At 36.3% G+C, this 15,058-nt stretch overlaps 2 protein-coding genes across 2 annotated transcripts; one reads left to right on the forward strand and one right to left on the reverse strand.

Annotated features, from left to right (window-relative positions):
• Positions 1 to 2,766: 2,766 nt before the first annotated feature.
• On the reverse strand, positions 2,767 to 4,694 carry LOC131929800 (zinc finger MYM-type protein 1-like). The gene is made up of 2 exons (XM_059286186.1): positions 4,400 to 4,694; positions 2,767 to 4,262 (listed from the first exon to the last, which is right to left on the reverse strand). The coding sequence occupies exons 1-2, from the start codon at positions 4,692 to 4,694 to the stop codon at positions 2,767 to 2,769; spliced, it is 1,791 nt and encodes a 596-aa protein (XP_059142169.1).
• A 2,330-nt stretch (positions 4,695 to 7,024) lies between these two features.
• On the forward strand, positions 7,025 to 13,739 carry LOC131929802 (lysosomal aspartic protease). Its single transcript, XM_059286189.1, has 9 exons — positions 7,025 to 7,318; positions 8,523 to 8,661; positions 9,100 to 9,223; positions 9,482 to 9,600; positions 10,062 to 10,261; positions 11,258 to 11,380; positions 11,661 to 11,802; positions 12,275 to 12,373; positions 12,782 to 13,739. The coding sequence occupies exons 1-9, from the start codon at positions 7,248 to 7,250 to the stop codon at positions 13,049 to 13,051; spliced, it is 1,287 nt and encodes a 428-aa protein (XP_059142172.1). The 5' UTR covers positions 7,025 to 7,247; the 3' UTR covers positions 13,052 to 13,739.
• The last annotated feature ends 1,319 nt before the right edge of the window (positions 13,740 to 15,058 follow it).

Below are 15,058 nucleotides of genomic sequence, written 5' to 3' on the forward strand. Positions count from 1 at the left end.
ACGTATCTTCTCTAAATGTCACCCCTAGGGTTCATCCATAAATGACGTTACGCTTTTTTGACTATTTTTACCTCCCCTCCCCTCCGTCACATGTCGTCACAAAAAGCCAGACCCCCCTTATATGACGTCACACCTCAGCCTACAAACCCACTCAAAATTGCAGATGAATTTTTTTTAAACATCGATATTTTTGTAAAATCTTGTCTGAACTCTGTCCTATTACAATTTATTAAAACAGTTTTCTAAAACGCGAAATAACGTCTAAAATACGTTTTTTAACATTGCTTTTTTATAATGCAAAAGTGTGACGTCGCAGAGAGGCGTAGCGACTTAATCCCGCGCCCGGGGGGGGGGGGGACTATCAATTTTGCGCCCCCCCCCCCCCCCCCATTTCTATATATAGTTATTCCTGTCTGTGAAAAAGCGCCCCCATCCCAGTTGGAAAGGTTTGTGGCGCTTCTTACCCGTTACTATCCTGAAACAATTTCTATTTCGGTGTCATAAAGTTGTTAAATCGGTGTGTGAAGCCTTGTAGTCCTTTTTTTCCGTAGCTTTGACAGTGAATAATTCGATACAGCTTAAAAAGAAATTTCAAATTAATTTCTCTACCCCTATTGGCGCCCCCTTAAGGTCGGCGGCCGGGGCGGCCGCCCCACCCGCCCTCCCCTAGCTACACCTCTGTGGACCCCCCCCCCCCCAATTACGAGTGTTACGTCATTAATGGACGACCCCCTACCTTATATAACAGAACAGTGACAAATCACTCAGTTACCAATTTAGCATCGTATTATCGTTGTAGATTGTACTAGACTACCCGTCATCCGTTGGATAACTGTGGGTTTCGGGGGTCATCCATCAAAAAACATCACGTCTGTCACTCAGAGGCATAGCGACCCTTCCCGGCGCCCGGGGACAAACTTTTCGATTTGAACCTCCCCCCCCCCCGCAAGATTTCGATTTGCAACCCCCCCCCCCCCTCAAACTTTTGATGTGCACCCCCCCCCCCACTCAAACTTTCGATTTGCACCCCCCTCAACCTTTCAATTTATTTTTCCAAACCATTTTGGCGCCCCAACATATGTCCCCCCCGCCCCCCTTCCCCCCTCAACCTCCCCCCGCCTCCCCTCCCCCCCCCCCCGCCTCCCCTCCCCCTCCCGCCCCCCTCCTCGCTACGCTACTGCAGTGTCACTTATCGTCACAAAAAACAGACCCCACATTCAAAAATATGTTTTTTATCTTTTAAAAACACCGAAAACACCGATTTCGGACTATCCCTTCATATACTGACGTCACATGTGACCTACTCAACTCTACTTCACCTGCCCAGTGTCCCGCCAAGTCTCAGACAACATGTTTTATCGTTTAAAAAACGATTCCAGCCGAGCATGTCTCTGACCACACTATCCTTTCATATGCTTAGGACAAAGAAACAGATGAACTCTACTTCACCTGCCCTGTATCCTGCCAAGTTCAGATAGGCAACTTTATCATTCACATCTAAAAAAAAAATTGAAAAAAAATTATCATTGACATATTGGTCTAGAACCTGTGCCACCCGCATGAGAGCGGACTACGCTACCAACTTAGCTATTTACTCGTGACGTCACAAATGAATTTTTATACTATACTTCTGAGTCTCCGCGCATAGATCTAGATCTAAGTCTAGTAGTAGAATCTAGTAACTTTCAAATTAAATTTTATCTTAAATTAGCCAAACAAAGATTTATATAAAATAATTAAGGCCTGAAATAGATTCTAGATGTATTAAGGCCTGAAATAGATTCTAGATGTAGAATTTACATTAAGTCTAGATCTAGAATTTACATTGAGTCTAGTGACCTAGATCTAGGCTAGATCTAGATCTAGGCTAGATTCATAACTTTCCTTCGACAGCTGATCTTTAGATCTAGAGAAATTTATTGTAAAACTAAATGAAAAAAGACAGTTTAAAATTGATATAAGTGTTGGAACGTAATAAATACAGCAAACGGACGTATTGTTAAAGTTATGACCGACAGAAAATTAGATTTAGAACGCGTTAAACTTTTGAATGGGAACACAATTTTCTTCGATAGACGCCGCCATTTTATTGTACTAAAGAGTAAACAAAAACCTGTGACGTCACTATTCCCACAAAGTTTAGTCAATGTTTTAACATTTAAAAAAAATGGGTTACTCTACGTATGAATAAATCAATAAATTAATTAACGTCTTTAAATAAATTTGTGATTAACAGTCTGTCTGCATTAAGAAATTATTCTCTACCTACATACTATTTTACAGCTCTCCAGATAGAGTCGAACATATCACAATACTCGATCGGACAAACAAACAAACAAACAAAAAATATTCAAACATGTAAACAAACTTGACTTTTAGTAGTATTAAGATAAGATGTTGGATCTGCAACCAGGGGCGGATTAAGCTTCTGCGGGGCCCCTGGCTGAAACTTTTTCCGGGGCCCCCTAAACTATATATATATATATATATATATATATATATATATATATATATATATATATGTAGTTTATATAATGACATCACAAAACAGAGGCCTTTCCAAAAAATAAAGGTTGAATGGAATAAGCTAAATGTTAACAGAAGCCATGGCATATACAAAAAATGTTACATTAAATTTAATGTTAAATTACATTGAGACTTAAGAGCATTTAAAGTGACAATTATTTATTTACTAATGCAAAAGAAATTATGAATACTTACATTTATTACAGTTGTTTTTATTTAGAACTAAAGACCAAGTAACTTTTATAGGGAACATTTTCGAGCTTTCCTGATAGCAAACTCTTCTATTAGTTCTGTATAATTTAGTGAGCTTACAATGTCATTTTCTATGCTCATAAGTGAGAGCATACTAAGTCTCTGCTGTCCCATAGTGCTTCTAAGATCGCTTTTAATCTTTTTCATTTTGGAAAATGAGCGCTCTCCACTGCAGTTAGACGTCATCATACACAGATAAATTCGAAGAGTAATGTGCACATTTGGAAAGCTCTGAATGCACTTGAATCTATTTAAAAACATCAACATTTCTAATTCAATGCTATCATTGTAGACGTTTTGCTCTTTCCCCCCATGAATTGATTTAAACAGCTCGGCGAATTGAATCAACTCCGATGAAAAACATTCTTCAAAATCATCGGGATATTTGTTGATTAGTTTTGTAGCTGCTCCTGTAATGTCACCAGTGCTAAGGTTGGTCAGGTCACTGAAGAAATCGAACATTTCTTGAACAGTTTTATAAGAATCTAAGCGATGATGTAGAGCTGCATTTAGGTGGTCGATCACACAGATGAATACTTCAGTCATAAATTTTTCTCTAGGAGAAAGTTGCATTTCTGAAACTTTGCTTTCGTCAAATTGTCGCTTCCTCTTTAGTGGTCGTCTGTTGGAATATGTGTAGTCTTTGACTTCACATTTAATTTTTCCTTTTGATTCGAAGCTAGCGAATTCATTACGTTGACTTTCAATAAAAAGGAGAACAGATTTTAACAAATTAACTGCTGTATTAAGAGATAAACCTTTTTCTTGAAGAGATATATTTGTTTTTTGCAATCTCTCTAAAATTGTATCCCATACCTCCAATAATATTACTGTTTCTAGTTTTTGTAAACTTTTAAGATATCCTTCAGCTTCAGCTCTACATTTAAGAGGTTGATTTTCATCGGCTGCTAACTCCTCCAAAGCCGATATATTTTCCTTATACCCTCTATTTAAAGCCTTAACAGCATCATGTCGAGCGGACCATCTGGTTTCCGACAAAGCTTCAGCAACAGGCAATCCATTCATGTGCTTGTTGTGTATATGCCAACGATGGGTAGATGCAGAAAGCCAAGAGTAAAGGCTCTGAAGGAGATTAAAAAACCCAACTGACGTGGGGCAGCACTCAGCTGCGCAGTTCCCAACTAAATTGAGTGAATGTGCTGTGCACGGTACATACAATGCTACGTCACACTTCTCCCGGATTTTAGCCTGAACGCCGTTATACTTGCCGCTCATGTTGGACGCGTTGTCATATGATTGACCGCGACAATTTTTAATGTCAATTCCATTTTCTTCCAAAAATGTTAGTATTAAATTAGCTATTTCCGAACCAGTGTGTGAAAACATTGGTACAAATTTTAAGAAGCGCTCAATAGGTCCGGTGTCTTGTACAAAGCGAATAACGATTGTGAGTTGATCAACATGTGAAACATCTGGAGTCGAATCTACAGATATAGAAAAATATTTCGCTGTCTTTATTTCATCTACAATTACAGACAAAACCTTTTGACCCATAAGTTCAATCATCTCCTCACATATTGTTGAAGATATGTAGGATGTATGTCCACGTCCTTTGTTGGCGTGTATCCGCTATGTTCTGCGAGAAAGGTATCGTACTGACTTAACAGCTCCAGCAACCCGAGATAATTCCCATTGTTTGGAGAACCAACCTCTTCAGTTCTACCCCGAAACGGAAGACCACGAATACAAAGAAACTGTACCACACTCACGATTCTGTGAAGTACTTGTCTCCAGTACTGAATTTCACTTTCATATTGCGTTACAAGTTTCATGTCAATCTGACCAGTAGATTTTCGTGAACACAGCGCTGCCAATGAATCAATGTGTTGTTTGGAATTTTCATGCCTAGATAGCACTTCATGGGCACTTTTCCATTGTTTGAACCCTGATGTCATTTTGTTAGTTATAGGTGACATCAGCTTACATACAAAACAATAAACACACCCGCTTGTTTTGGAATAACACAACCAATTTCTTTCAAATTTTTCTCCTGTTCGTGCATGGACACGTGTAAATAAAGAAATGGTGCAGAATCGACGTTGTGACTCTCTTTCTAACTGTATGACTGATTCTTTAAAGTCCCCGTTTTTGTTTTGACATGGTGTGGTACCACGTTGAATCCAATAGTTTCTAAATGCCTCTGACATCTTTTCCCGCTCTGGCCAAAAATGAAGGTCGTATATAGCATGGCTATCTTCAAGGGGTTTTGCTGTATCATCTTTCAAATCACATTGTTTTAAAGTAGGAGCCTGCTCTACATCTTTTACCCCGGCGGTGTCTGATTCAATTGCAGATCCCTTTTCTACGTGACTATTTTCCTTGGTACTCGAAGTTGGTTTGAAAAAGGAGAGCAGTTTTGTAGTTTTTTCAGCAAGCTCAGCTTCGATCTTTCTTTTTTTCACCGATAATGCGCGTTTTTTTTGCTCCACTAGGATAGTTACGAGACATATTCAATAGAATTTAAAAAAAAAAAAAAAAACAAGGCTGAATCTAATTAAAAGTCCGGCTCTTTGCTGAAATTGCAAATTGTCGTTTTTTCTCCAGCAAGCAATTTTTTGACATATAGGTCTGATGAACGAGCCTTTAGGATTACTTTGTCTATCTGAAAAGTCTGAAGCCTGGATAATGGTGGAGGGTTGGAAATCAAGAAAAATTTTAAACTCTTGAGTAGACTCCGTGCGAATAAATCCAAAAGAATGACTGACTCAACAAATGTAATTCCGAATGGGATTTCGGGGAGGAAGATATAGTTTGGGGACATACCGGAAGTGTGTGTGTGTGTGTGTGGGGGGGGGGTGATATGCCAAGCTCAACAAAAGAGGTTCCAGTTTCCATTACCATAACGGGTCGGGCAGAGTTCACAGTTTAATTAAATTGGAAAAAAACTTAAAGTTCAAAGTTCGCCATTGTTTATTGTTACAACTGAGGCCACGGTTGATGTTAGGCCTAGTGAGTTACCCCCCCCCCCCCCTTCCCCATCTCAATTTGAACAATGCTGTATTTTATAAGAAGACATTAGTGTCGCACCTAGTTGTTATGTGCAGGAAAGAGAACTACGGTCGCCTGGAGATTGTTTTACCTGAGGTGGATGGCGATGGGTCGATTAAGTGAGCCCTCCCCCCCCCCTCCCTCCGCCTCCACCCCCTTGTACCTGGTATGTAAATTTGGGAAAAAAACGTAATGTGATATCCTATTGTATTCTGACCAATGTAGATGGGTTTTTTTTTGGTTTTTTTTATGCCTTTACTAGTTACAATTAGGTGGTAAATTTGGGGGCCCCTAAAAATCGGGGGCCCGTAGCTGCAGCCCTTTCAGCACCCCCCTTAATCCGCCACTGTCTGCAACCTTGGGCAATTCAGCCACCCCTTTCTTAACTACGCCACTGTATTGTTATATTTCAAATGAGAGATCAGTTCATACAAGAGCGAAGGACGATATACATAAGTACTAAAGTAGGCCTAGACTCAGTAGCGTAGCGAGGGGGGGGGACATATGTCCCCGGGCGCCGAGCTTATGGGGCGCCAAAATGGGTTGGAAAAATAAATTGAAAGGTTGAGGGGGGTGCAAATGAAAATCTCGAGGGGGGTGCAAATCGAAAGTTTGAGGGGGGGGGGGGGGTGGAAATCAAAATCTCGAGGGGGGGGGGGTGCAAATCGAAAAGTTTGTCCCCGGGCGCCGGGAAGGGTCGCTACGCCTCTGCCTAGACTATATAGTTCTTCACAAATATTCGCGTACTGCTGCTCAGTTTCCAGTCGCAGAATATCGCGTTTCAAATAGTGCTAATGCCTGGTTTTAAAAAAAAAAATCAAATTCAGTGTGCTGACGTTGACTTAGGCAGGTGACTTGGAAGATCATGTGCATCCTCTCCTCTGCAGGCAGTGTCAAAATAACAAATCTGAAGGTAAAGCTAAAAATAAAAGCCAAATCAAATTCCAACAACCAAACTGGATTATTAACTAATCAATGTATCGTTTATTTGCTGTAATCGGATAACATAATAAATGCAAAAGAATAATTAACATTAAGAAATGAATGTTTTCTAACTATATGAGTATATGTCAATATTATAATTATAGGCTATTTAAATATTTTACTCGGGTGATTCAGATTTATATATTATATATGCATTGGTTATTTTTTGTAACAAATAACGTTCTTTTCAAAATCGGTATCGCCACCATTTAATTTAGACTAAAGTAGTCGCAGTCGGCCATAACAATTTTGTTGTCTTTTTTTAACTGTCATGTGACAAAGTCAACTCATATCGACGTGATAACGGAGTTTACAGGCCGATTAAAGATAAATCTGCCTATATATTTCTGACGCTGGTTGTCTCTGCCTCTGTCAAATCAGTGAATTTGTTTATCATTTAAAAATTCACTGGTAGATCTAGATCTAGTGATCTAGAAATCTAGTTGCATTAGGTTGCAACGTTAACATTCGCCACCATGAAACTAACGTTTGTGCTCTGTTTATTATTTGTCGCTTTTGTTGTTGAAACTTCAGCGGAGCTGCGAAGGTAATGAAATCTCAATACTCAATACTCAACAATAACTCCTGAAATCTACCTCTTATTTGTTTTTTAATAGATCTAGATCTAGTAGCCTACAGTTTAGAATATAATTTATAAGTAGATAGCCCATAGGCCTAGTTATTTAGTAGTTAATACAATAATTAATAGGACATTTAGTAGAGTAGGCTACTAGATCTAGATCTAATTATTAATTAATAATTATTAGGGCCTAATTAATACATTTAATAATCTAATCAAATGTAAGACTTGGTACTTTGTAAGTTTATTTATATTTTATCATTTCATTTATTGACATTTATGATTTAGCAACTACCGAACTAGATTCTAGAATCTAGTTACTAGGCCTATGCTGCTAAAGGTTAATTCTAGATCTATATTTACTTATTTAGGCCTAAGGGGTCATCCATAAATGACGTCACACTTTTTTTGACGATTTTACTTCTCCCCCTCCCGTCACACATCGTCACAAAAGGTTAGACACCCCCCCCCCCCTAAAATATCATCACACCTCAGCCTACAACCCCCCCCCCCCCCATCCCCACAATATTGCAGTGGAATTTTTTTTAAAACATCGATATTTTTCCAAAATCTTGTCTGAACTCTGTCAAAATAGAGTATTTAATCAATTACGGTTACAATTTATTAAAACAGTTTTCTATAACCTGAAATAACGTCTAAACTTCGTTTTCTAACATTGCTTTTTTATAATGCAAAAAAGTGTGACGTTGCACCATCTGAAACCCCCCCCCCCCCCCCTTCATCACACACCGTCACAAAATTACGAACCCCCCTACGAGTGTGACGTCATTTATGGGCGACCCTTAACTAATATATATCTAGTTGTTTAAGATTTCATTTAGCTAGATTCTAGTATCCAGAATCCTAGATCAAGCTTGAAGCTAAAGATTGTGCTACTGATTGTGTTTTAAAGCAAATATTTTCAGTGACAGCGTTGGTACTGTCGAATTCACAAATTATGAATTACTGAAAAGTAGAATATAAAACAACTAAATAGCGGCGTATGATACGCCGCGGGTCAGCTCGTTATAATTTAATGAGATTAAAAACCTTTTCTTGGCTATATTCATTACAGTAAGCATTAGTCCAATATTATTTTCATGCTATGAACAAGTAAATTGAAACATAAATAATAATGCTATTTTGTTATGCCTCATTTATTTTTTTTCAGAATTAAACTTCAAAAAGTGAAAACAGCTAGACGAACACTTCAGGAGCATCAAAATAATGTTGAATATTTGCTAAAGAAGTACCAGGTTTATAACAGATTGGATAGACCTGGCTATGAGCCATTAAACAACTACTTAGATGTAAGTCTTTGTCTTTATATATAGATCCAGGTCTAAATAAGCTTTCTAAAATACAACAATCCTTAAGTTGTTTCTTCCTGTTACTGTTACTCATTCATGATTCAATGTTTTACCCAGCAGTTTTCATCTTGAACATATTTTTCCAACTTTTAACCTCTTTGTTCTGTTTTTTTTTTCTCTTAAATAACAGTTTGATAGTGTATGTGAATCTATCTCTTTTGACATCTACTGCATACATACATTATAGGAAAATGTCTGAACTACTTAGATAACAAGATGGTCTAGACCCTTGTCAATCTAAATCAGTGATTAAAAATAGATAACATTTCTTTTTAAACTAATTAGGTCACTTTCAAGTCAGCATTAGGATATATGTTATCTAGATAGAGAAAAAAAGTTTAAATGTATTTGAATAATCAACTGCGTGATTGCTTTTAGGCCCAGTATTATGGTGTGATTGGTCTTGGAACTCCTGAACAATCTTTCAAGGTTGTTTTTGACACTGGATCATCTAACCTTTGGGTGCCATCCAAAAAATGCAAATGGACTGATATTGCCTGTTGTAAGTTAAATGAAAATGTTATTGTGAGTGATTCATCAGGTTGTTTCCCTTTACCATATTTGATTGAAATTTGTGGCCTTTGAATAAATACATCTTTCCAAATATCTTTACCAAAATTTCACTTTCACCATCTATTTTATTTTCCTATAACTATTCTGCTGAATATTTTCATCATAAATATTTGCATTTGGTATCTGTTTGAACAAAATTAACACATTTCGGTAGAATCAGAAATAATTTTTTTGTTGCAATCAACAGTGTTACACAACAAATATGACAGTACCAAGTCTGGCACTTACCAGCCCAATGGAACAAGCTTTGCAATCCAGTATGGCACTGGGAGTCTGACAGGATTTTTGAGCACTGATGTGCTGACTGTAAGTTTATTTTGCCATGTCTGTGTAGTGGATCAAACTAAATTTGTTGCTTTTTTTTTTTTTTTTTTTTTTTTTTTTTTATAAAAAGTGGTCAACCTTTCAGACCTAACAAATAAGTAAGGTTCTGATATATAAATTTTGAATTAGAAAGCTGATTATTTCTGAATTAGCCAAAAGATATAAAAACTACATTTGGTTCTATAGGTACCATTCCAGTGTACTGTATTTAGCATAAAGGCAGTATAGACATATGGGGTTCCTCTGGGGTATCCAACATAAATACTTTTTTTTACGTTCTCATCTTAAACATTTATGGATCCTTTGAAAATTAAATATTCAAAAGTCTAATCTGTTACAATATTAAAAAAGATGTACTTTACTTTAAAACATTTTTTATTTTTAATGTTCAAGATTAAGCAAAGAGTTGAAATGTTTATAGTGTTAAACCACGACTGTTTCAGATTTCTGGTCTGAAGATCCAGAATCAAACCTTTGCTGAGGCTGTGACTCAGCCAGGCATCACATTTGTTGCTGCTAAGTTTGATGGTATCTTGGGCCTGGGCTACGACACCATATCTGTTGATGGAGTTGTTCCGCCATTCTACAGGATGGTACAACAGAAGCTAGTGGACGCACCAGTGTTTTCATTCTTTTTGAACAGGTACCTTAGACTTTAGTATGCTGGGTTTAAGGTTAACATATTTGTTATAAATTAGGTAATGAGAGTTTCTTCCAGGCAGGGGCTCTGCCTCCCTGAAGAAAGTCTACCCCCCGCCCCCGTATATATAGAAAATATATACTTTTAACAGTGTGTCCCCCCCCCCCCCCCCCCTCGTGGTCTGCTAGGAGAGCTCATGCTTGCTAACTCTGGAATTTCTGAGTTTTGGCCCCTGTGTAGATGAGGCCACTAGCAGGGGACAGCAACCCATCTAACAGAGAAATTGCCAAAGTCAAACAACTGCTGCCTTGCAGATTGTTCTTGGGTAGACAAAGGTTTTGGCATTACATCCAGAAAGAAAAGTATGCTAAAGTTGGTTAACATGCCATAAGGCCCATAACATGTTTACATGTAATACTTAATTTAAAAATTAGAACTTAATTAGAAAATTACCCCCAATAGCTAAAAACAAAGAAAAAAGTAGAAAATCGTGCAGAGGGTGATACTGCTTATAACTGGGATCCATGTATCCTAGGTTTTACACATGGAAAAAAATTGGCAGTTAGCAGTAAATTATTTCTCTCCTTGTAGTGCTAGTATTCATTTAAATGGAGCCTAATTTTAAATGTGGAACAATCTCCCTTAAGCAGGAAGTAAATTTCAGCAACTTTAATATCAAATTACATTGGGTTACTAGCATGAAAAATAAAGTTATAAATTTTATGTTAGATATACTATTTTAGCTACATAGTTGGTACAGTGTGTATTTTAGCTATATAAACAGTAAGTGATATTTTAACCCCAAGGGTAGACATTGGTACAGAAAAATTAAAACAAGTAGAGACAAAGCAGTTTTTAAACCCAACGGGATCTGAACTACCAATCCACACTGCCCCAAATTGCCTCTCCTTCCATGCATCAAGTCTTGTATTTTAGCTGCTCAGTTGGTAGTGTCTGAGGACCACATTCAGCATATACGAACTTTTTTTTCTCCCCCAGAAATCCCAATGCTTCTGAAGGAGGCGAAATTGTCTTTGGTGGCAGTGATCCATCCCTCTATGAAGGATCCTTCACTTATGTACCTGTCACTCAGAGAGGATATTGGGAATTTAAAATGGACGGGTAAGGCTTTGATCAAAACTGTTAATTTTTATATTTAAGCTGAGAAATATATCTTGATAAACAATTTGTCTTCACATGTTTGTTGTATCTACCTATTAAACAATAAAAAAAATGTAAGTAATAAAAGTAAAGCTTTTAATGTTTTTTAAGTAATTTTTCAGTATAAAAAAATTGTTTTATTAAATTTGTAATTGGTCATTAACCATAAAGCTTATAATTTTTCTGTGTTGTGTAATATTTATTTAATATTTGGCCTTGAACATGCACGCTTGTACTGCAGCCTGACAGTTCAGACAACTAAATACTGTGACGGAGGATGCAATGCCATTGCTGACACTGGCACCTCTCTCTTGGCTGGGCCCAGCTCTGAAATTGAGAAACTGAATGCCCAAATTGGTGCCACCAAGTTTATTGAAGGAGAGGTTTGTTTCCATAATTTTTTTTAGATTTTAACCCTGCTATTTTAAACCTCTGCTACTCAACATTGTTGTTGTTTTTAACAAAGTAGACAAGTAACTTGATAGAGTGAACAACTAGTTTAAATAAATAAGATGCTTTTTTTTTTAATGGAAAAAGATGTTTTTATCCACTCTATTTAAAGTTACTAGATATGTCTTATTAATTTGCACACTGACGTATTTTATTATTTAATATGATTATCAGAGATAAATAGCTAGTTTTTTTTACTTTGTATTTTAATTTATTTATTAAAAGCAACTAAATTAACTTCGTTTTTTCAATGGAATTGCAGCTTTCTAAATTTTAATTGTGGTTTATCTCCCTTAGCTCAAATAGTTTCAAGAATTGGGTTAAACAAATGTCCTTCGAATAAAAAGCTAAGTCCCCATAAACCTTCAGTTGTGTAGACTAATGGAAAGATTTTTGTATCTACAGTACCTTGTTGTCTGTGCCAATATTCCCAAGATGCCAAATGTGACCATTACCATTGGAGGAAAGCAGTTTTTACTCACACCCCAGCAGTATGTGCTCACCGTAAGTTTGTCTTGGACTGTCTCTGTCATTAATTTGTAATATACCATATGGACAGCTTTCTTTAGTAGAGACTTTTTGTCTTATAATGTATTTATTTCTATTCATGTCTCTTTTGGAAATATATCTATCTGATGGTAATATATATATGATCTTCTTTGCTCTTTTAGTATTGTTTATTTCCCAAAAAAATACAATCTTGATTATTTTTCTTCTTCTTCGTTCTAAATTTGGAAAAGATTTTCTCTAACACAATTCAATATAACTATAACATATCAACTTGTAATGTGCCGTAGTAGCCATTGACTCAGATTAAATGTACTTGTATTTTTTATTAATTAATTTTAATAATGTAGTTAATGTTAAATTCTGTCAAGTTAAAATTAACTTAATAAATTTTTTATTAAACAGGTGACTACAATGGGCCAATCACAGTGCATTAGTGGCTTCATAGGAATGGATGTCCCACCACCAATGGGACCTCTGTGGATTTTGGGTGATGTTTTCATTGGTCCCTACTACACTGAGTTTGACTTGGGAAACAACCGCATTGGCTTTGCACCCACCAAGGATCCAACTGTTAGCTCTAAAAGTCACTTTGGTGGAGATTTCTTGCTGAACAAGTTTAGATCACAGAAGAAAAATGGAGTATTTAACATGGGTGTTGAGGAAGGATACTAGTGTAAATTGTTTTCTTTGAAAAAAGAAATTTAGACATTCACCAACAGCTTAAAAAATTAATTAGAAACAAATTTACCTTTTTTTCATACCAGGAACAGAATTTAATTAAACATAAGCAATTAGATCTTAGCAGATTTTTTTTATGATTTTTGTAATTAGCTTAAAAAAAAAAAGACAGCTTCTGTTCACTCTTTTTTCTTAAATTTAATTTTCAAGTATTAATGTTGTACACACGAGCACATTTTATGTGCAGAATTTATTTGCACTAGTTAGTGAGTGATTATTGATCTCACCTGAGTTTATTTTCAGATTTGAAACATTTTAATTGTAATCATTCCATCTTTGTATTGTTTCTTTCAACTTTTGCTGTTGCATAATAGAAAGATTACCTCACAATCTGCAAGAAACATCTTCAACATGAATTCTTTGTTTTGAATCAACATTTAAAATAATGTAAATACAAAGTAGCAGATTGAAATGTATTGTGCCTTTTACTTTCTTAGCTTTCACAGCTTGTTGCTATCGTTGAAATTGTGTGCTTTTCATGTAGGTTAGGAAAACTACTTTTATATTGAAAGCATGAGACACAACAGTGGCAATTATAATTAGTTTAAGCTTGCAATATTATTAATTCTTGTCTGATAACAGCTTTCTTAAATTAATAAAAAAAATTGTGTGGAAAAAAGTGTATTTCTGTTTGATATTCCTACATTTTACCGATTGTGGTGATAAAGCATGTTTAATTATAATGTAGTTGGTGATGCACAAGGAGACTAATTGTTTGGACTATTACAACTGGTTGCATAACTTGATTTTGAAGTACACATCTATAATATAATCGGGCTGAGCGTGTCCTTCCGTCCGTCATCGCTATAGATTTTGGGACTATAAAAGTAAGCTACGCACCAAGCTGTGCTTTTCAGTGCACCGCAGTGTCTTATTACAAGTAAAAGAGTAGGGTTTGTTTATATAGCGGCATAGAGCTATTTTATAATTTCCACTGTTTGTACAATTTTGCATAACGTAAAGAGAATATTAAATACACGCACATTGCTAAAACATATTAAAAGGATCAATGTCAAATATTGTTTTCTTTTTTATGCCTGAGAAAGGTGGAAACATTTTAATAACGTAATAACAGTAGGCTAGAAAAATCAAATTAATTTAACTCTTTTTTCTAATTTTGACAAGGGAGGTAATTCAAAAATAAATTTAACTCACGCTAATAAAAAAAAAATGTGAATGCAAATGTACGGACGTACTAGAAGGAATTAGTGTTGCAATAATATAATTAGCAAAATGTGAATGCAAATTGTGCGGATGCGGATTGTTAGAAAATTATAATTAGCATGGATTGATAAAAGGCAATCTTTTATTTATTTCATTCACTGAATTTACTGTTTACTATTTATAATTTTTAATCGACTATTCCGCAATATTATAGGCGCGTCATCACCTTCATTGGGTGGATGGTGCGCAATGGTTTTAGTTATGAAACTCTATTGTAAATTTTTAAAATTTAAAGTACTGGGGGAAAAATGCGTGAATGGATAAAGTGAAATATTTAGGTGAAACACGGATATTTTAAATACTGCCTATTATTTATACTGTTTACTAATTATTATTCTATCTTTCGGTTTGAGGACAAGTTAGGGGTTTTATAGGAGAGGCGTAGCGAGGGGAGGGCATATGTCCCCGGGTGCCGACCTTAGGGGGCGCCAAAGTGGGTTGGAAAAAATGTGCGAGGGGGGGGGTGGGGGTGGAAATCGAAAGTTTTAGGGAGGGGGGGAAGGAGTGCAAATCGAAAGTTTGAGGGGGGGTGCAAATCACCGGAAAGGGCGCGATTTGGCGCTACGGGCTAGACTGTGAGCAATATGCCTGTATGAATGCATTTAAATTGTGTCTATGTTATGAGTGTTGTGTTTGTTTGTTCGTTTTTTTTTTTTTTTTTTTTTTTTGCGTTCGTTTGTGTTGTGTTTAGTTTTGTTCTGTTCCCAAGTTGGTACA

Source organism: Physella acuta, unplaced genomic scaffold (assembly GCF_028476545.2).
Source record: "Physella acuta isolate Inbredline_101_S28 unplaced genomic scaffold, ASM2847654v3 ptg001678l, whole genome shotgun sequence".
Classification (NCBI taxonomy): domain Eukaryota; kingdom Metazoa; phylum Mollusca; class Gastropoda; family Physidae; genus Physella; species Physella acuta.

Excerpts from the sequence above, each read along its gene's own strand:
- LOC131929800 (XM_059286186.1), bottom strand. The coding sequence starts at position 4,694 with ATGACATCAGGGTTCAAACAATGGAAAAGTGCCCATGAAGTGCTATCT. Across the intron at positions 4,263-4,399 it reads CGGGTTGCTGGAGCTGTTAA|ATGAAATAAAGACAGCGAAA; the intron begins GTCAGTACGATA and ends CTGTAATTGTAG.
- LOC131929802 (XM_059286189.1), top strand. The coding sequence starts at position 7,248 with ATGAAACTAACGTTTGTGCTCTGTTTATTATTTGTCGCTTTTGTTGTT. Across the intron at positions 8,662-9,099 it reads CATTAAACAACTACTTAGAT|GCCCAGTATTATGGTGTGAT; the intron begins GTAAGTCTTTGT and ends GATTGCTTTTAG. Across the intron at positions 10,262-11,257 it reads TTTTCATTCTTTTTGAACAG|AAATCCCAATGCTTCTGAAG; the intron begins GTACCTTAGACT and ends TTTCTCCCCCAG.